Source organism: Lagopus muta, chromosome 1, assembly GCF_023343835.1.
Source record: "Lagopus muta isolate bLagMut1 chromosome 1, bLagMut1 primary, whole genome shotgun sequence".
NCBI lineage: Eukaryota > Metazoa > Chordata > Aves > Galliformes > Phasianidae > Lagopus > Lagopus muta.
Genome location: NC_064433.1, coordinates 69717915 through 69740245, shown reverse-complemented (window position 1 = coordinate 69740245; position 22331 = coordinate 69717915). Strand labels below are relative to the sequence as shown.

The 22331-nt window shown below is 38.5% G+C and overlaps 1 protein-coding gene across 4 annotated transcripts in view; it reads right to left on the bottom strand.

Moving 5' to 3' along the window:
* FBLN1 (fibulin 1) overlaps window positions 1-22331 on the bottom strand; it is an 83835-nt gene that overhangs the window by 49082 nt on the left and 12422 nt on the right. For all 4 annotated transcript variants that reach the window (XM_048929913.1, XM_048929906.1, XM_048929900.1 and 1 more), the window contains exons 2-5: window positions 21290-21389; window positions 12260-12395; window positions 4866-5037; window positions 2656-2715 (exon numbers count right to left, since the gene is read on the bottom strand). In XM_048929913.1, coding sequence (XP_048785870.1) covers window positions 2656-2715; window positions 4866-5037; window positions 12260-12395; window positions 21290-21381 — 460 coding nt within the window. In that variant the 5' untranslated portion in view covers window positions 21382-21389. The remainder of the gene's footprint in view (window positions 1-2655; window positions 2716-4865; window positions 5038-12259; window positions 12396-21289; window positions 21390-22331) is intronic.

Sequence of the window (22331 nt, the reverse complement as noted above, 5' to 3'; positions counted from 1 at the left end):
TAATTTCAGCTATCTGTAGAAGGCCAACTTTGTCCACCTGATCAGGCAGCCTGTAGTAAACACCTGTAATAATATCACCCATAATAGCCTGCCACTTAATTCTTACCCTTAAGTTCTCCACTCATTCAACACAAATCCCTAGGCAGAGCTTGATGTATTCCAGTTGTTCTCTCACATGAGGAGCCACTCTACCACCGTCTTGCTGGTCTGTCTTTCCTAAAGCGTACATAGCCATCCATGACATTTCAGTCATGCAAGCTGTCTCACCATGTCTCTGCAATCACAATGAAATTATGGCCCTGTGATCATGCAGAGATTTCTAATTCTTCCTGTCTATTCCCCATGCTGCATGCATTGGTACACAGGCACTTCAGAGAAGAAAACAGTCTAGGATGCACATTTCCCTAGAGGGATGCAAGAGGATCCTCCATAGCTATACAAACCCTTGAGGAGGCTGGCCTTCTGCTAATGTCACAGGATGCTGCTACAGAAAATTTGTCACTGTTCTGGTTGGCCTGGCTGAGTTCCAGATGTTTGTAATGTGTTCCCCTTCAGATTAAAACCCACTTTGCTAAGTCAGTCAGCCTACTGCCAAAGATTGCCCTGCATCTTCTAGACAGGTAGATCCCATACCTCCCTTACATGTTATAATGTTCACAGAAAGTCTTATTGTCATTAAACCCCAAACTCTCATGCCAGCATCAGCCAACATTTGATAGGACTTGATGTACAGTATATATCTATTTCTAGCTTTTCCTCTTTCCCTCCAACTGGAAAAATTGAAGAGTTGGCATCAGCATTCTTCTTTTGTGTTCCCATGGCTTTATAATCTTCTTTGATTTTGTCATGCTTATCATGCTAGGATGGCAGCATCCCAGATCTTGGCTGCTGGGAGGCAGCAGAACTCCTGAGACTCCCTGTCAGGCCAGCAGAGGGGAGCTTCAGTGCCTTTTAACAGGAAGTTATTCACTACAAACACACAGTGTTTCTTCTTATAATATCCACTGCAAGCTGCTGGTATGGTTTCTTGTTGCAGGTTCTGGTCATTGGTATCACGACTGTCTATAGATGTAAAAGCTTCATATCTGAAGCTGGAGGGTAGGGACTGAAGCAGAGACCTATTTTTGTGAGTCACCGGGGACCAAGGTGCTTCTTCTTTTAATATTCTCAGGATAGAAAAAGGGTTACAATCTTCCTATCTTACTATTTGTTTTAACAGTATTGATGATATTAGAACAAACTGTCAGTACAAATCTATCTTCTTCTGTTTTTCAAGGGAATGGTTGGATAGGCATTGAACAAAAAGTATGAGATAAGCACAACCAATGTGGGCAAATGCAGCTATCATTAACTAAAACTTTCAAGTGAATTAAGGAAAACAATTTTTAAAATTATCACAGTTTCTAATGAAAGGTATTAACAGAAACTAGGAAATTTGTTCTTCAGACAAAGCACTGGCAAAGGCAACGACACTACATGGAATAGTCTTGAGCTGAGATGGCCAGCAACTGCTTTTCGAACCTCTGCTAAAAATGTGAGCTCCAGTTAAGCAAAGTAAAATCTATTGTTGAGGTGCTGGCATAATAGAATTTATTTCTTCGTGTGTCATGACAGTGCTCCAAAACAAACTGTTGGAAGTTCTACTTCCTAAGACATTTAAGTTTCCCCCTGGTGAAGCTTGGAAAATCACGAGTAATTTTAGCTTGCCAAGTTTATCAGAAAATATACTGCAGACAGAAACTCTCATTTATAATTAGTCACAACAATACATCTCTTGAAGACAGCTGAATAACTGACAAATGCAACAACAGATTACATCAAGAAATAATGCTAGGAAAATATGTAACACATTTTTTATGTCATCTCTTGTACATCACTGGCAACTAGAGACAAGAGTTAGCACTTTTGTTGGCTCTGACTAGCTAATGACCTAATACACATTTCCAACCTCTCTAGAATTTAATAGCAATCCAACATGCAGCACAGTAAATCATCTCTCCACTGGAATTGAAGTCCATTAAATTGATTTTAACCTGAATACATTTTTTAGTTCTGAAATGCTTGTAGAACATAATACATCATTGCTGTTTTAAGTTTATAGACATATAAATCACATGTGACAAGCAGTAAATCAGAATACTTAGCAGAACAATACCCTAACAACACATTCTTCCCACGAGACAGAACTGTTCAATTAATGAGGACACTAGACACTTTTCTTCCATTTTTTCAGGAGATGCATCTCAAAAGGAAACAAGTCCCATTTTATATCCAATCACTCTGATTATCCCAAGAGAAAAACACTCATATTTAATATAGCATCCATATAGTCTGAAGAATCCAGAGTACTCCATGCATTCAATAAGTAACACAACAGAGGTATTATCAACTAGAAGTTAAATGAAAGTTAAACGTATTGGCCAAGCTTCAGCTGGGTAAGATTTAACTTCATCATGATAGACAATGCCCTCCTTTAAGACAACGGAGGCATCTCATAATGATCTACTATTTCTTTAAAAGGATTCTCAGTCTGTTATTTTTACTCAAAACTAGCTTAGGCAAAAGGTTTTGACTAATCACTAGATCTAAGCCTACTAAACTTTATTGGAGGCAATCATAAAAGACCTGGCTAACAGGACTAGTCATGTGACTTACCTCTGCAGCCATCATGCAGATAAGGATCTTCTTGGTCTAGTTCCTCCTTTGAAATTTCAACTAAAAAGAGGAGAGAGAGGCAATAGAAGAGAAAGCACTTTTCTTCTAAAAAGCTGCCTGCTTGGGATGGGGTTCAGAACAGAGCTTTGGGATACAACGGGACAAAATTAAAAACCATTATTTACATATTTTACAGCTATTTCATACTTAAATTTGACATTCAAATGCATATGCCCATGGGGCAATTTCCATCTGACCGATTCAGTATGAAAGTCATGCTGTGATCATAGATTATATATGGGCTGAGATTTTCAAATGCAAGTTCTTACCATTAGGCTTTTAACCAGAGCTTAACCTGATTTTCATAAAACATGTTGTTGAGGCATGCTTGATTTCCACTGACTATATATTAGCTTGGGGTACTTACAGTTTTAATGAAAATCAGATTAACCTCAGTTATTTATTTAGACTCCATTCCAAAAAAAATCCACACCCAACATTTGGGAACCTAATTATAGCATTCTTTCAAATATACTTTATGATCAGCAATATGTTTGCTTCATACATGTGTCTTGAGCGTTATTTTCCCCTATATGAAAGGCATAAAAGGGCTGGATACATCCACTCTCTGAATCCCCTTCCTTGGCCAAAGAATTAGTTAATGGATTTCCCCAGTCCTCACTAATTTGAATACTTTGGGAATGGTAGGCTGGTAGTGATGTGTGTGTAAAAACACAATCTCAAAATTCTCTGGTTATTGAATAGGAAGCTTAGTCACATTTCAATACTTTTCCACATACCTTTCAACCCATGGTCACTTACAAGAAAATACAACATCATGGATGTGGAAGCAAGTTTGTGTGCAGAAGGTTGAGTTGATACACAGACCCCTCAAGCCATAAGGGTGCATTTTGATCACATAGAAGCTATTGTAAATAGTTTGCTCAAGTCTGGTCTGACTTGATAGAGTACTTTTGGGACACAGTACCAGAGATTTGCCTTTATGTGACCAAGAAGGTATCATACATGGAGTCACTCTGTCTTATCCTGTGCAGCATAACCCCTGTGTGTCTTGCTATTGCACAATACAATCACAAGGTGCTGTATTACAAAACAAAAGAAAGGTGTCTATTCTTGTTGTTTGCACTGCCTTTCTTTGACATAGATTCTTTGACTTACAGGATATCTGACATATGTTCAACCACATGGCTGTCTCTTAGCTTAGTGATGAGAATTTTGTCCTGCCCTGCTTGCTGATATCTTCACATTGAGGGTCTTTGTAAGTGCCAATTGCCCACAGAATTAAGTGGGGAAATACTGCACATTGTATTTTGCAATTCTGCATTTTCATGTACTGATACATTTCTTCTGACATGCAAATAATTCGAGTCTGCAAATTCTTAGTATAGACACAGTAAACTAGGTGCAAGGTATCTACCCTGCAGTTACATACCCTCCAGCCAGAACAAATGGACAAGGGCAATTTCCCTGCTGTGAGAGCAGTACACAAAGAAATTGGCAGGCTATTTCTAAAGGTTACTTGATAAGGATGTACAATGACATTAGCAAAATTTCAAAGATCTGAAACAAGTCTGATAACACACTGGCTCAGGCACACCAGTGCAAGTTGTTGCAGTGGGGCTTAAGTAGTCCATTTTTATAATTTGCTACTGATGATCTACAGGCTAGAGCACATATTTTCAGTGCTCAGCTGTCCATGAAGGACAGCATGATTTTTCTGCAGTTTCAGTTAAGTCTGTTGAGTGAAAGATTAAAAAAAAGACAAAAATAGGTCTGTTAGGATGAGTATGTCCGTGCTGATTCTCTTCAGATCTGTGGACTAGGTATGGAGAGGTATGTCAAGAAATGCTGCTGTCTAGATCTCCTCCTCCTCAGACAACATCAAATAAATGCAGATACAATGTTGTCTAGAAATGATCAGTCCTCCCAGCATTTCAAATCTGTGGGCACATGTCTCACACAAAAAGCAACATTTGAATTCCACACATATGGCAATTGTTTAGCTTCTTGGAATATACATTTCAGCCACCACTAGACAAAAAATGAGTTCCAATATACATGCATCATTAAATTGTTAAAAGAGATCTCAAATTAGAGGAATTGCAGCAGAAATTCTTTCAAATACAAGTGCTCTTTCTATCCCATATAATTTTCTGTCTCAGTCTTTTATAATTTGCAATATAAAATACCTTGTTCCTTTTTAGGAGCATCATCACTGATGGACACATCTGTGCCTTCTTGACCCTTCACACAACAAGCTCTGAAGACAATTCCACACTGGTATCCTATCTTCAGGTTGGGTTCACAGCTCTGGCCTTGAACTTGGGCAGTCTTTCCCAGTAGACAACAGTAACAACATTTCTATTTTAAAAATATAAGAGAGTCACATCTTAGCCCCAAACAAATCACTGGAAGTTCTCTCAGTAGTATAAATAGTGTTATCTCACCTTGGCAAACTGATCAAAATTTTTCTGCAAATTCTTCAACAATTTCTGTTATACTTAGCCTCAGATATATTAATCTGTAGTTGAATTCAGCGAGCTCCGGATCTGCTTACATAGAGCCAAACTTAGTACTTGGATCTAGATCTCATAAAATAATGTGTATATGTGAATGTTTTACACAAATACACCAGTATGGTGTTGTGGAGGACCAGAACTGTCTACCCGTGTATATGGAATTACATGGTTCTCTGCCTGCATACCCCTAGTTGCAAACGCCAGTGAACAGCTGGAACCCTCCGTGTCCCTTTTGTATCTAGTTCCTTAAATTGGGGCACAATCAATAAAGTGCGTCCTTCTCAAAGCTAACAGACAAGCAAGCAAGCATGATTCATCCAAAGCTAGAGTTAACTGGTCAGAAAAAGAAGCTACTCAGCTCTGAAAAACAAACCACATTGTCTAATATCATTTAAGAGCATTAAGTACTGACATGACTTCCAGCAATTAAACATGACCCACACCTTCCAGACTTGCTGAACTACAGCCCAGGAATACACCACAGAAGTGAACACAGGGGAAGTTACTCCTCTGTACATTTATTTACTTATTTATTTTTTTTTTTTATTGAGGAGACACTGCTAACTTATTTGCTGTTCTTTCTAGCTGTTAGAAAGTGGCAAAAATATTTGGTTCTTTGGAATTGTTATCTGCTAACTGCTACTGTCATGTGAAAAGCAGATTTAATCTCTTATTATCAACTTTATTATTCTTCCAGACTCTTTTTTCCCTTGAAAAAAGAAGAGTGGCCTGCAACAATAACAGAGCAGATGGAATAAACAAATAAACAGCAAACCAGATTTCTGTAAATTTAAGCACCTCACTTACTGAAAAGAAGTTAACCATTACATTACACTGCATTACTTTCACTACTTTGGACCTGCCTATATTCTCAGTTTTCCCATAGAGGGCATTGTATGTATGTTTCTCTCATTACATGACAGTAAAATGCTCATTTAAAGCACAGAGTACCATGAAGGTAAAATAATTTAAAAATTTTTCCTTGTTTTTTCTTGGTTTCTCTTGGTTTTTCTTGTTGGTTTTTCGTTGTTTTTTGTTTGTTTGTTTTTGTTTTTGTTTTTGTTTTTTGTTTTTTCAGGGGCAGATGCTCTTCTTCATCACCAACATGTCTGGGATATTTTCATATTCTGGATTATGTTAGAAATAAAGACTTGATCTGTTTTTTCAAGAATTCCCACATTTCTGAATATTTATTTTGCCTAACTTGTCCAATAATTTCCTGAGGCATCCTTCTCGAAGTTTTAAACATGTCTAAAATTTTGGTGGATTTCCAATTTTTGCAAACATTTTTTAAAATACAGAAATTCAAACTGAGCTGAAGATTGCTTGGTTTAAGATTATGTATTTTTGACAACCAAATGTTGAATTACTGCTGATAATTTGCCAAACTGTCCTATTACATCCTTCTGGATATCCTCACTGGCTTCTAATGTTAGGTGTATGAAGTAACTCACATCTAATTATTTGTCTTGTCACAGAATGCTCAAACTGGGAAGAGTTCCTCTGGATGTTTTTGTAGGGAGTGATCATTTATCTTGCAGTTCTTGAAGTGCTGAATAACCTTATGTTCTTTATCTCCTTCAGGCTGAGACAGCACCTACTTAAAAAATCTCTGTCTCCAGCTAATGTGAACTTCAACTGTGGAGCCTGCTATGTCTTGCAGTGTCTGTGAGAAATGGAATCCTCATTTAAAATAATTGCATGCATTGAAACATTTGTTCAAGCCTATATTTATTTTAACTGAACACTATCCATCTTGATTTAAAATCTTGATAATAATAATAATTTAGGTTCATGTACCATGGCAAAATTATCTAGACATGATAAGAGTCAAACATTTTCTTAACTGATGTTTAATGTAGGTGGCTTTTATTACTGACCCAAGAATATTTTGTACTGGAAGTTCTAAAGCCTAAGATTCCTTGTTCAGCTACAGAAGTAAGATGATGGATGGCCTCATACTCAGAGCACAATCAGAACCCTGTATACTTTCATAATCCTCTACAGACATCATCTGCAAACTCAAAAAGTCATTTAATTTTCCTTTTTTCTTTCAGTTCTTCCATCATGGAATGGTAAGATAGCAGCAATAAAGCTTGTTTAATTGATATTAATTGAGCACTCCGTTACACCAAGACGCAAGGCATTATGTCACTAAAACACACATTATGTCATTATAGCACTACCCTGATAAAATTAATTTCAATATTTTCTTTTTCACACTAATTTTTTCCACGGTTGTTAATTTATTTTTATAGTCTTTAATCCTTTAGACTGAAATGCAGCCTAGAGTCAGTATTAGTTCTGTTCTTAATGTATTTGCAGCTTTTTTCCAAAGGCTGCCAGCTGTCTAGAGGCATTTACTAATTTGCTAGAACCACTGCATGCCACATTTTCTCTGCCTCTTAAGTTTTTGCATTTTAAGTGATCCTAATAATAGTCTCAAAGATTTTTGCTTTGCCTCTCAACTGTAAAAGCCCATGCAGCATCAAAGACATGACTTGATCTTCACGCTAGGATTGGACCAGATGACCTCCAGAGGCCCCTTTCAACCTTATACTTTCTGTGATTGAAAGCTGTGTCCCACCTTTATTCCTATGATCCCTCCACTGCTCTCATATTTTGCCCTCTCACCAAAAGGAACAAGTACATGCTGCAATGCTACTTGTTTTAGAAATGAGCATTTACTGTACTGTCCTGATAGCTCGTGTTGACTGCATTGAGTGAAAAATAACCAGTGTCTAAGAACATGAAAATGAAGTTGCATATATATTTAAGTCCAGCAACAGTTGCTTACGAAAAGTCTGAAGTTTTATTTTCATTTGATTAGAAATCTGAAATTTCTGTCTCTGATAAGCTTTCTTGATTAGTTACATTTGATAATAATCTTTACTATTTATGTCATTGTTTAAGGTACCAAAACTTGAAGAGTAAACTGTATACTAACACTGCTTTTTTTTTTATGTCTGTCCACAAGAGGTCTCTCACTTGCTGAAATCTGGACTAATCTGTAGATGGCTATGAGAAATGGTCAGAAAAAATACATGCAATTCAGTGGAATTTTGCAGAATTTTTGAAGAGATGAACAGAAATTATAACTATGTTCAGCAGGCCAAAGTAATGAAAATGCTAAGCTCAACTCATATATAGAAATAAAATATTTTTGTCAAAATTTGAGAAAAATGAACCTTGATCTTTGGAAAAAGAAAGCACCTATGATTTGGAGAACATATCTAAGCATCTTAAAGAACGTGAAATATCTACAAATTTCTCTCCTTTCAAGGAGCTGCACAGGTAGAAGCTTTCCTAACTTCATTTCTAAATCACCTCTATCAGCAGTAAAACCTGCATTTGTTCACAATCTTTTGAGGAATATTTTAAAGATTTATTATTAATTTTGCATTCATTTTTTTAAGGCAAGAGAAGTTGTAATACCAAAAACCTGAAGAAGCAGAATTATGTCCATTATAACCTATGCCTACAGCCAAAGTATAAAACTTGAGGGAAATGTTTTCACAACATGGTCTTTTTATCTTCTTTCCAGTGGCAAGTTTTTGATTCAAAACAAAACTAGCTGCCTCATTTGATCCAGTAATCCTAACAGTGATTAGTGATCCTGGCAGTGTTCAAGAGGCATCTGGATGAGGAGCTACGAGATATGGTTTAGTGCTTGTGGTAGCAATGATAATGGATGGACGGTTGGATTAGAGGATCTTGTATGTCCTTTCCAATCTTGTGATTCTATGATTCTTTGATTCTAATAAATGAAATACCAAACCACTCTTTCTGTTTTTTTGAAGGAGACAAAAGACCCAAAAGAATTCCTGTGCTATTTAAACTAAACTAAAATGGACCATCCTAGGCAAAACGAGATCCAAATCCCTGTGAGATAAGCTTGATGTGAATGTCAGTTTACCACAGCAGAGTATAATAACCAAAAATACTGACTGAACCCAGATAATCAGGTGCAAAATAATATCAGCAAAAAATTTACCATCCTGGATTAAATAGATTATTTACAATATTAGTACTACAGCTAGACATGTGCATGTTGATATTTGTATGAGGGAACAGAAAACAGAATGTGGCTCACAAATGTTACATATCACTGATAATGTTTATACAACCAAATTAAAAAGGGACAGAACATGGGCTCAGACATTAGCCCACAATCTTCTCTACCATTTAAGTATTAGCAAGCTCTAGTGACTACTGACGTTCTCTTGGACAGCCCTGAAGCATATTTTGGGGTTTAACAAAGGTCAGAAAATGTTCACAACTGCCTATACACATGCATTTTGCTGGGGGAAGACTTCACTTATGTGACATGAGCTATGCTGAGTTATTTATTCCCAGGGCTAAAGATCAAGGCCCAGCTCATTTTAGTCCATTTTATTTAATAACACAGCTGTCAACATAAAAACCTGACATCTTTAAAGAAGCCTGTACTTATCAAAAAAACAATCACTAATACTTCTTCCTCATGCTGACAAGCCAACATACGGAAACACCAATCAATAGATAGGAAAGTGACTTTCCTTGAACAGTTGTATTCTGTTTTAGAGTTGTGCTTTGTCATGTGTTTACAATTGTACTGCTATTATAAACATATCTCTAACAGCAAGCACTTGAATCAGCGGAGTACTTGCCACCCCAGTCCTTGTTCATTCATTCCTTGTCTCTCAGTGTGATGAAATAGAGGGCTAAACATTTTTTCCATATTCCAAAGGTTTTCCATATTGTCCATGTTCATACGGACAAGCTTCTTAATGGTACAAGAATCTCTATGTACCTGCCCTTGACAGAGCAGGGCGTATCCTGCTCATGGTCAACAAGTGAGAGATGTCCCCTCTGTGGTTCTGTTATCTCATGAATAAGAAATCGTGATGTATGTGCAAAAAAGTCTGTGGCGAGCCATTGCCAGGCTCAACAGAATATGTTATGATTCTTCTACTCACAAAGAGAATGTGAATTACTTCACAACCCCACCATCAGTGGGGTCTTACTGCCAGGAACATGGTCCATTCAGTCCATTCAGACAGCAATGCTATTTTTGAGTTAGACATTTTCTGCCATCCTCTATATAATAGATGGGTTTTGTTTAAACTGAATAATTAGCCAGTGTGGGTTCATGAAAGGCAGGTCCTCCTTGACCAATATGATCTCCTTCTGTGATAGAGTGACCCATCTGGTGGATGAGGGACAGGCTGTCAATGTCGCCTACCTAGACTTCAGCAAAGCCTTTGACAGTGTTTCCCACAGTATTCTCCTGGAGAAGCTGGCAGCCTGTGGCTTGGTACACTCTTTGCTGGGTAAGGAACTGGCAGGAAGGCTGGGCCTAGAGAGTGGCAGTGAAGGGAGTTAAATGCAGCTGGGGAGCTGGACTTCCCCGTGGGTAGGTATTGAGGCCAGTCCTATTTAATATCTTTATTGATGACCTGGACAGAAGGATTGACTGCACCCTCAGTTTGCAGTCAAATTTGCAGATGACACCAAAGGGAGGCCCTCCAGAGGGATCTGGACAGGCTGCATTGCTGGGCTGCTGCAAGTGGGATGAAGATCAACAAGTCCAAGTGCCAGGTCCTGCACCTGAGCCACAAAAACCCTAGGCAACACTACAGGCTTTGGGCAGAGCGGCTAGAAGACTGTGTGGAAGAAATGGACTTTGGGGATATTGGTTGGTGCTCAGCTGAACATGAGCCAGCAGTATGCCTAGGTAGCCAAGAAGGCCAGCAGCATCCTGGCTTGTATCAGAAATAGTGTTGCCAGCAGCAGCAAGGAAGTGATTCTCCTCCTGTATTCGGCACTGATGAGGCTGCATCTTGAGAACTGTGTTCATTTTCAGGCCCTTCTGAGCAGAGAAGGGCAACAGAGCTGTGAGGGGTCTGGAGCACAAATCTTACAAGGAGTAGCTCAGGGAACTGGGATTGTTTAGTCTGGAGAAGAGGAGGCTCAAGGGAGATCTTATAGCTCTCTACAGCTACAGGACAGGAGGTTGTGGTGAGGTGGGGATCAGCCTCTTCTTCCCCATAAGCAGCAATAGGACAAGAGGGAATGGCCTCAAGTTGCACCAGGGGTGGTTCAGTTTGGGTATTAGGAAAAACTTCTTCTCACAAAGTGGTCAAGCACTGGAAGGGGCTGCCCAGGGAAGCAGTTGAGTCACCGTCCCTGGAGGTGTTCACTAATGTTTAGATGTTGCACTAAGGGACATGGTTCAGTGAGTGGTGGGAGGACAATTGGACTGGATGATCTTGGAGGTCTTCTCCAATCTCGTTGATTCAATGATTCTATGATACCAAAACATTCAGCATTTTTGAGTAGTCTGAAGTAGTAAAATCACTCTCACATTTTCACCATCACTGAACGAAATCTATAATAGGACCAGACTGTCCGGGACTGGGTCATGGTCAAAGTTTCAGACTTACTGATAGAACTTTCTTCCAAAAACATTCTACAGAATGGTAAGACTATGATTACTTTCTTTTCTTTAAAAAAAGGAGAGACAGTAATAAAGGTAGAGATAGAACACATAAAGATGCCACTGATGGGCATTTTTATTCTAGTATCAAATATTGTTATCACAAGCTTACAGATGTCTCATATTGTAAATCAAAGTCAGCTATCTAAAGATATGTACACTAATTAAAATTATAAAGTGCACTTTGAGGATTTACTCAGTCCTGCCCCCAGGACCACCATCTTAGGCAATGAAACTAATGAAAGCTGAAGCTGATATGAGTCTGAGTTTCATACCCATCCCTTCCTACACTGTGTTGATGCAAAAGTAGTTTCCTAGCCAATTATCCATTTGAGACTTTCCACCCTTTTGTATTTACCATCTGTCTTCGCTAAAATATAATTAAGTAGACTGCTTTGCCCAAAGAGGGACTGTTCTCTCAAAGAAGCACAAAGCTCACTGTCTTAACTGAGACAAGAGGCGTAGGTGGGGAAGAACTGTTTACATGCATCAGGACTGAGTACAGTGACCTGTGGGATCAACCTTAATACTAATCTAGTTAATATAATTTCCGAAGAGATGAACAGGATTAGCTCTGATATCTCACCTTAAAGTACTCAGCTTCACAGGTGGAATTTTCATCAATGTGTGAGTCACACTCCTCACGCACGCTGGCAAATTCAATCCCATCTGAACAGTAGTGCTCCTCCAGTTTGCTGCGACAACACTGCACCTGAGTCATGCTGACAGAAGCATGGGAGAAGAATGTCACACGTAAGTTAAGAACAGATAGTACAGCTGGGTTTGGCAATTAGCACTTGTACTAATCACGTGGAAAGAGGTTCCTGTGGACATTCATGAAATTTCACAGAGTGAAAATATTCTTTAGGCATAGGCAGAATGTCTAGGTGACTTGTTTAATAGTTAAGGTAATATGTATAATACAATTAAACTCTCTGTCTACCTCGCAGTTTCTTACAACAGTTTTTGAAGTAAATGCATAACTTCAACTACATTTGCCACAGTACTCAATCTGGTAAGCATTATCACAGCTGGAGACTAAACAGAGAATGATAAGAATCCAGTCAGCACCTCCCACTAATGGAAAAGGGAAGTCAGGCTCTGGACGCTAAGAACCCACAATCCTATGGCCAATCGACATCAGCATTTGCTGACCATTGCTCAAACAAGTCCAACATACTGAAGGAGGCTCAGAGAGTCATGCTGTGGGAGAAATGAAAATATGGCATGGACTCAAGATACTGAGGACAGTGAGAAACAGGGTGTACTGCAATAAAGAGGAGAAGAAAGACATTGAAGAAGGAAACTCAGTTTTGGTAGTTCTGCTGCTCATAAAATCATTTCCTCTCCATTTCATTGAATGAGCTGAAAAAAATGTCTCCTCCTTCCTGCAGAAAAATTCTGAGCAAGCAGACTTTAAATTCTACTATATCTGTCTACTATATCCTCATTGCACTCTACAACTTCCTGAAGGGAGGTTGTGGTGCAAAAGGGTCTGGCCTCTTCTCCCAGGCAAATAGTAGGACCCGAGGAAATGGCAAGAAGTTATACCAGAGGAGGTTTAGGTTGGATATTAGGAGAAACTTTTTCTCTCAGAGGGTGGTCAGGCACTGGAATGGCTGCCCAGGGAGGTGGTGGAGTCGCCATCCCTGGCAGTGTTCAAGATGCTCCTGGATGAGGAGCTACGAGAGATGGTTTAGTAGCTTGTGGCACTGATAGGAATGGGAGGGTGGTTGGACTGGATGATCTTGCAGGTCGTTTCCAACCTTGTGATTCTGTGTGTGATTCTGTGATTCTGTCACCCACTCAAGGAGACAGGTCCCCTGTCATCACTCCTCTGTTCTATGTGCTAGCTGTGCTGTGCTAGCAGAGCTGTGCAGCTCTGTTCTATGGGCTAGCACTGTCAGTAGAGCTTGAGGCTTAATGCCCTCCCACCACTACCACCTGTAACAAACAGCAGAGAACAGGAAAAAAAAAAAAAAAAAAAAGAAGAGAAACAAATCAGACTACACACAAGATATAAACACAAGACATAAACATACCCATCAGTTTTCTGAAAATGCCGTTCACTGTGAATAAAGTTGCAGGATTTTCTAAGGAGAAAGGAAACTTTCCCAAAGTAATCCAAGCCTCTAAAATAATTCTATTCCTAGTCCAACAGAAGCACGTAAAAGGCATGCCCAGGTATATTAAAGCTCTATAAAAAATATACAGCATGGGAAGCTCTGCATATCTTACAGATCAATGGCATTGAATACATTCATATGATGCTTAGACTGCTTTGCTGTGCATGCTGGTAAGGCAAGGATATCAAGCTGCATTCCTGGAGATTTCTAATTCTTATTTACTGGATTCTGTAATGGTCTGACAGTGCAGTTCTCACATGGACAAAAACAGCTATGGAATTTCAAGGCATAGGAACAAAAGGCAAACTTCATGAACAAATTATTCAAAAATAGACTCTAAAGTCATAGCTAGAAGTTATGCCCAGTACGGTAACTTTATTGGCAGAATATATGAAGTTTTTGATATTTGATTTAGTTCCAGTCTGGAAGAACATGCAGCTTTTTTGTTGCTGCGATTCCCTCTGAAGCAGAATTTCCAGTCCCTGCCCAGCTCCGAGGTGGTCTGCCTGTCAGGGCTCTGCAGGACTGTAAAACCTGAGCTTCAGGCCTAAGAGTGGGGGAGCTGAGACTTTACAGATCCTTTTAGTCCTGTTGAGGAGCTAGAGATGTTGGCCGCAGACAAACAAACAAATAAACAATCAGCAGCAGTCTTTCAGTAGATCTGTTTGATTTCCAGTGTAGCATTTTTTTTCTCTTTTTTTCTTTTTCAAATACAAGACATCTCTTTGAAATCCCTGACAAATTGGCAATTGCAACCCAAACAAAAAAGTTTCTCAAAATGTTTCCCACAGCTGTATTCGCAAGTCATGTGGCCCACCCCAACTGTAACAAGGAATTTCCAATTGAATGGAAATACTAGATTAAAATGCCATTTATTCATTCTCAAAACAACAACAATAAAATTACACTTAATTGCCCGAATCCTACAGTGAAGCTACATTGGTAACAAATATTGCTTGAGACTGTAAACACTTGCGTGGCTATAATAGAGGCACAAACCCTTGAAAGATGGCAGAGAAAAATGTTACAGAAATTGTACATTACTGGTCTTAACCTTGATTTGCTCAGTCCAGCTGACCAGCCTTCTTCCTCTGCTCAGCAGCTCCCATGCTGGTGATCTTTATGGTCCCTCCCTATATGATCCTTAAGGTCCCTCCCAACCCACGTCATTCTTTGGTGTCTACAGCATGTCACCAGAAGCAAATTAGACTCAACACTTCAGAGCTGAAGATTCTTCCTCCTTACCTTTGCTAAGCTATGTATTCCCCTAGCTTAGACCCTAGTATGATCCACACTCACTTTCTACTTCACAGTAAAGGAACCAACTGTAATGGTCAGTAGGACATCCAGATTTGTCTGTCTGCAAGGAAAAAAAAAACTTATCCTGTTCAGTACTTCTGAAAAAATAAATTAGGGAAGTACTTTCCTGGTTTTGTTTTTTGTTTTGTTTGTTTTCTTTTGTTTTGTTTTTAATTACTCCTAGTGATTAAAAAAAACCTACTTCCTCCTCTGCTTTATTCTGATTTTCAGTTAAAACAGCATAAATAAACTTTACTGAATTAGATTCTTATAATGTGCAGTTACAATGTGGCTGAAATCTTACTAGGATGGGAAGCATTACATATGGGATATCTAGGACCATGTGGCATCATAACTAATACTCACTCAGGATATTTCAGCTAATATAATGCATATTCTAGTCTCTGAAAGATGGATCACTAACAGATATTACTTGGATCTTTAGAAAATACATATTCTCTGTAGAATAGATATTCATTTAAAATTTAATTTATTCCATTATAAGATAATTAGATTATAAATAAAGTTAAGAAATTATGCTGATGTTGAAGGGATCAGGAGCACATGTAGGTAAAGCATAAGCAGCAGAAGCAGAGATGGGTGGCCTAGGAAGAATATAGGAATGCTGTCTGGACATGCAGAGAGGGGATCAGGAAAGCCAAGTTGCAGGAGGAACAAGACCTGGCACGGGACGTGAAAAATAACAAAAAGGGTTTCTGTAGAAACGTTGATCAGAAGAGACAGGCAAAGGAGAATGTACCCACTCTGATAAATGAGGAGCGAAAACTGGCTACAACAGAGATGGAGAAGGCTGGCAGTCAGTCTTCCCACACCTCTCATTATCCTGAACCTTAGGTGGGGTTTGGGGGAGCAAAACCCCTCCCACTGTAAGAGCAGAGCAAATCCAAAATTGCCTCATGAGACTAAATGTGTACCAGTCTATCGGGCAGATGATATGCATCCCAGGGTCCTGAAAGAATTGGCTGATGTGGTTGCCAAGCCATTCTCCATCATATTTAAAAAAATCATGGCTCTCAGGTGAAGCCTTTGGTGAGTGGAAAAAGGAAAACATCACTCTCATTTTCAAGAAAGGGAGAAAGGAAGACCAAGGGAACTATAGGCTAGTAAGCCTCACCTCTGTGCCTGGGGAAGTAATGGAGTAGATCCTCCTGGAAGCAACATAAAGGCACATACATGATAAAGAGGTCATCTGAGACAGCCAGGATGGTATTATCAAAGGGAGATCATGCCAGACCAATCTGAAGGTCTTCTACGATGAAGTGACAGCATCAGTGAACAAAGGAAGTGTAGCTGATGACATCTACACGAACTTCTGCAAGGCCCTTGACGTGGTTCTGCACAAAATAAACTGTTCTCTAAATTGGAGAGATGCGGATTTGAAAGCTGGACTATTTGGTGAATAAAGAATTGGTTGGGTGGTCATAACCAGAGGACTGTTGTCAGTAACTCTCTTTTCAAGTGGAGGCCAGTTACAAGTGGTGGCCAGTTACAAGTGGTACACTCCAGGAGTCCATCTTAGGACCGGTGCTCTTCAGCATCTTCATCAGTGATACAGACAGGGGGATTGAGTGTATCCTCAGCAAGTTTGCATATGACACCAAGATGTGTGGTACAGTTGACACAATAGAAGGAAGGAATGCCATCCAGAAGAGGAGAACTTTCGCAGACAGGAGCCCTGACAAAAAGGACTTTTGGGTCCTGGTGGATGAAAAGCTGGACTTGAGCCTGCAGTGTGTGCCTTTAGCTCAGAAAGCCAATCGTATCCTGGGTTGCATCAAAAGAAGGCTGGTCAGCAGGGACAGGATGGTGATCGTCTCCTTCTACTCTGCCTCCAGGAGGCCTGACCTGGATTGAGTACTGCATCTAGGTTTTGGGTACTCAGCAAAAGAAAGATGCAGAACTGTTGGAGCTGGTCCAGGAGAAGGCCAAGAAGATGATCAGAGAGCAGAAGTACCTCTTCTCTGAAGACAGGTTGAGAAGAGCTGGGATGGTTCAGCTTGCAAAAGAGAAAGCTCAGAAGAGAAGGCTCCAGTACTTGAGGGAAGCTTAAAAGCTGGAGGCAGACTGTCTTTTTACACAGTCTTATAGTGACAGGATAAGGAGGAATGATTTTAAATTAAAAGAGGCAAGATTTTAGATTAGATGATACACACCTAAACCAGTGTAGATTTCCTAATTACTTATTTTTCTATTTCTTTCCATAAAAACATTATAACAATTTTGCACTGAATTATTGTCACCCTCACTTAAGCAACAAAATCTGTTCATTAACCTCTCCATCTCTCTTGCCTGTTGGCCTTCAAAATATGTAGGTGCTAGACATACATCTATATAGCTTACATAATGAAAGGCCTTTGAAAAAAACAATCTGAAAGTAAACCAAACTGATCCCATTCTAGAATTATTTTGCAAATACAAGCTGAATCTTCCACCTTTCATCCTTTCAGCTAAAAGTTTAACATGCTACACAAGCAAGAGCAAGATCTGATATTATGAATGGTACACGACAGGTGTAAGTAAAGGGTTCCACAACAATTAAAAATATGTTTGATCATATGTTGCAGGTTAGCAAGGGACTGAAAAGTCATTGATTTAACAAGCCTCAAAATTAATCAGCTGTAATCCATATCTAAATTTTGTAATTTACTTCATAAAAGTTTTCTTGAAGGAAAGAGGTAAAATTATACTTGATGCCATATATTAATTAGAGAAATGATACTGATAACTTTGTGGCAGAAAAAGGACTGATTCTGCCTTTATTCATGTGATGAATTAAGCAAATCATCCTACATGAGTGGCAATGAAACTCTGACAGCATAACATTGTTCTTCTATCCATCTGATTGCAAAGCAAAAAATGACTGAGGCACACTTAGAAAGCTAACGAGAAGAGATGACAAATTTCTCAAGAAGTAAACAGCTTTCTCAGACACAAAACTGTCATGATTTTGATGTCTGAAGTCTCAGGCTCTTCCAGGATTTCAATGGCATAAATCAACAACCATCTACCAGCACTTAAACATCTGGTTCCTATCACTCCAAGCAGTCATGCCTTATTACTTCCTTGTGTTCCTATTTGGGTTTGAATTCAAATGCTGCTGCTGGTCTCTGCTTGGGAACATGGATCACCTTTTTGCTCTGTTTGTGCACAGCAAATAGCAGTCTGTTGTGTATCTTTTTATTTTTTAATTTTATTTTATTTTTAATGCATTCTTGCAAAACTGCTTGTGAATAATATTATTCCAAATGTAATTCCAAAAAACTTTACGCAATGCTAAAGGCAAGCAATTGTCAAATGAAGATATGCTATTTCTGGCACAGGAATTATGTTCATTTGCTAAAAGTTCTGAGCGGGGGAAACTCTACATTTTGAAAGGAAGATTTATTGGTCAGACTGAGTTTCCAAAAAAAAAAAAAAAGAAAAGAAAAAAAGAAAAGAAAAAAAAAAAGCAGCTGTTTCCAGCTGCTGTGAGTTTGACCACATTATAAGAAAATGGATGAATGGGCAAAAAGCTGCTGTTATGACAGCCAAATTCATCATTCATCAAAACTCTACGTTCACTCTTTCTGAGTTACAAGAGCATACAAAAAAACCCTGTCATTTTAAAGAGTGATAATATAAGAAGTTATACTACTTTGTAGACAAGAAAGACTTTAGGCTAGGAGCTGTGTTTCAAGCTAAATGCAACCAAGTAACAAATAGATCCTAGGAATTCATGTGAACTTCAGTTGGCTCACCTTTGGTGTAGCATGTACACCTGCATTATGAATTGTTCTATATTCAGTGACGCTCACACAAATGGCAAGTCCCTCAGCAACCACAAGTGACTTCATGGGATGGATCCTAAAGAGAAGCCCACAACTATCTGCTTGTTTCTAGGAAGCACAGCAGTTACTAGAATGGCAGTGTTTGCATGGAAATCCTTCTGGATTCCTATAAATGTGCTTTAAGTGATTGGAAAAAAGGTCAAGCGGGTGCAATGTAATTCAATAAGGCAGCTTTTTCCTCATACAACCAGTGAACATGGCACTGTTTTGCACATGTGGGACAAACCAAGCACCCTCTGGCATAATGTATTAATGGATTCTACACCCAGGAGGTCATGGCTTTTTAAACAAGGGGCTTTTTAGACTTTAGACTGTTTGTTCAACATCATGATGCAGTAAATACTCAGAAGATCCCAGCTGTGCTTTAAACAACTAAATAAACGACAGACATCAGACAGACTGGCCCCCAGCAGCTCCTGTTGCGTACGTGTCTAAATAGAAAGCAAGCTTTGAAATCTGAAGCTCTTTTTGAAATCTGTAACCAATAAGATATCCTGTGCCATATTCTCCCTGCCTAGATGTCAGTAAACGTATTGAATCTGGTTTTGGTTTTGCTCACATCTCTGTGCAATAGGAATGTGTATGCAAAATCAGTGCTGTTACCCAAGCATGCTTGCAAAGGGAATCATGTTCCCTCATCGTTCATTATGGCTCCAGTTACAATAATAAAAAGGGTAGAATTTGGCTCTTACTTTTGTGTCTGAAATGGCATCATAAAGTGATTCTCTTGTATTTTTCACAGATATGCCAATCTGCAACCATAACTAGAGTAAAATAAGAAAGTAGTTAAGAGTGCCAATTTTATTTAGCCATTTTTTAGAGTGGAGCCAAGCTTCAAGGGGAGTTATGTTTATTTATGCCACAGCCATGAATAGATGCAACTGAATTTATACACTTCTATTTTTGTCAACTGAGCACTCATACTTCCCACAGAATACGCGAGTTTACCCATTTCTGACTTACTATCACATCACTATAATTCACTTACTATGCCATTTATACACAAAAGTTAGGCAAAGTAGTAATAAGGTTTTTTTCAGTTTTCCTATGAAGACGTAGAAACTCTTTAAAATGGCGGTCTTTGAAAATGAATTACATTTACAGCAGAATCACACATTAGAGTAATTAAATGATAATCATAAAGACTCTTGTTCCCAGATCGCTCAATAAACTTGGTTTCCTGTTTTTCCCTCATGTTTTGTCTGTAACTCTTCAGATACTTCACGTATTTTCTAAACTCGGATTTAAGTGTTATCTGTCAATTCTTCTGCGTAAGAGACTGCTTTCAATGCCAATACAAATGCAGAAGTCAGAAAACATGAACAGACTGGACTGTGAGAAACATTCTTTCCATAATAAAGATCAATCCAACACTTCTACAGTTACTGATGTTAAATTATTTTGCAGTGCACTTGAGGAGATAGAAGAGGCAAACCAATGTTTATAAAACTGCCTATGAAGCTGTCCCTCAAATTACCAACCACAAACTGTTAGCTTCCCAAATAAAGTGTAACAAGTGTATTTAATGGCAAAAACAACGTAAACTGAGAGAAAAAATACGTATGTCTCCGATCATATAAGACATTCAGTATAACCAAAATACTACTGTGCAATTAATTTTAAAGTTTAACTTTGTTATTTCATTTGCTAGATAGCATAAAATAAATTAGTATCATATAAAGTCTAATTTGAATTAAGAAATGTATTTATTAAGTAAAGGTTACTCTTCTACACAATAGAATATATTTGATAGAAGTCAGACGCTCTAAGTAACTAGCAGTCCCCCCTGATTGAAGTTTAAAGCTCTCCCTTCAAGAAATACAACTAAGAGCTGCAGACAATTATCTGTGTGGCATCATAGAGAAGCAGTTTTAAGAGACTGTCTTAAATACATACATATGTACAGAGTCTATATACTATTCATGTACACGATCCGCTGTTTCTTCAAAAACATCTGCACAAAAATTTGTACTTGGGCTATATTTTCAGTCAGCATAAAGTGAAGATGCTCTGCTGACATCACAAAAGCCATGCTGAGATACACTGACTGTAGGCTGAATTCAAGCCCTGTCAGTAGATATCAGTAGAAAACCTTCTAAGAGACACGGTGCACAACGAACAGGTTAGAGCAGGGTGACTGCACCAGACCAACAGCAGAAATTTAAAATACTTAATGGAAGTGAATTTGGTTCTCAGGTTTCTTCAAGGCTGGAGAACACAGATATCAAAAACTCTTACTTAAGAGCTAGATTTTTCACCTTATAATCAGCTTTTATACCTTCCATTTCCCTGGTTTTATACAAGAGTATATTTTCATGTAATGTATAATGCATAACTGTATACCTGCATTCTCTGGACTCAGAAATTAATGGTAGAGAAGTACATATTCTGTTTTTGTTTGCCCATTCAACACCCTTGTCACAGCATTCTTCCATTGAAAGATCTGCAGAAATGAAAAAAGAAAGAAAAACACAACAATATATTTATTACAGTCTTAATAAATAGCACCATATCTGTCAGTGTAAAGAAAGAAGGATAGTTCATTTTCCCTCCCTAATGTGCACAATGCACATACACAGAAAGGCAGCCAAGGCCCAATGAGATATCCTTTAATACCTTGCAATAAGCTCAAGGTATTCCTTCATCTGTGAACTACAGTTTCGTTTATCCTTCCAAATAAAGACACAGACCATGGACTGATACTCCAGCAGAAACCAGTTTAGACAGAGATTGCATAATAAAGAGGTATGCCTCACTGCACTTCTTTATTATCAAAGGTATCAAAAAGAACCATCAAAATCCAGAAGAAAACAGGATAAATCAAATAACTGAGTGATATGAAAGATGAGTGATTCTCATTATAAAGTAATTTACAGAACTGTTTGTTTTTTTTTCCTGAGGTTATCATCAAATTAATCTGTGTGACCCAAAACTATGTCTGTAATGCAAAAATATTGTACACTTAACATATGAAAGAAAAATTATACAGAAATCAATTGATACCTGAAACTCAGAGCAAAAGCATACTTAAGATAATTATCCATGCAGAGCATTATTTTTGCTGAAATCTCCAATTGAAGAAAACTAAATAATGAACTGACAATCACTACATGTTTGTTTCATATTTCAAGTGCAAAAGTTCACTGCACAGCAGGTGTATCAGAACTTGGAATAAAACATGAGTCACATTTTCCTATTAATTATTTTGCAGTCCACACACTGAACAGCTCCTTGTATAACAAATATGCAACCTTTGTTTCATCTCTTTTTGACTAATTGACCTCATGGGTTGCACCCAGGAGTGCTGAGGTGACTGGCTGATGCCAGTGTGAAACTACCCTCGATTATCTTTGCTCTGAAAAAAGTTCCTGAAGAACTGAAAAAA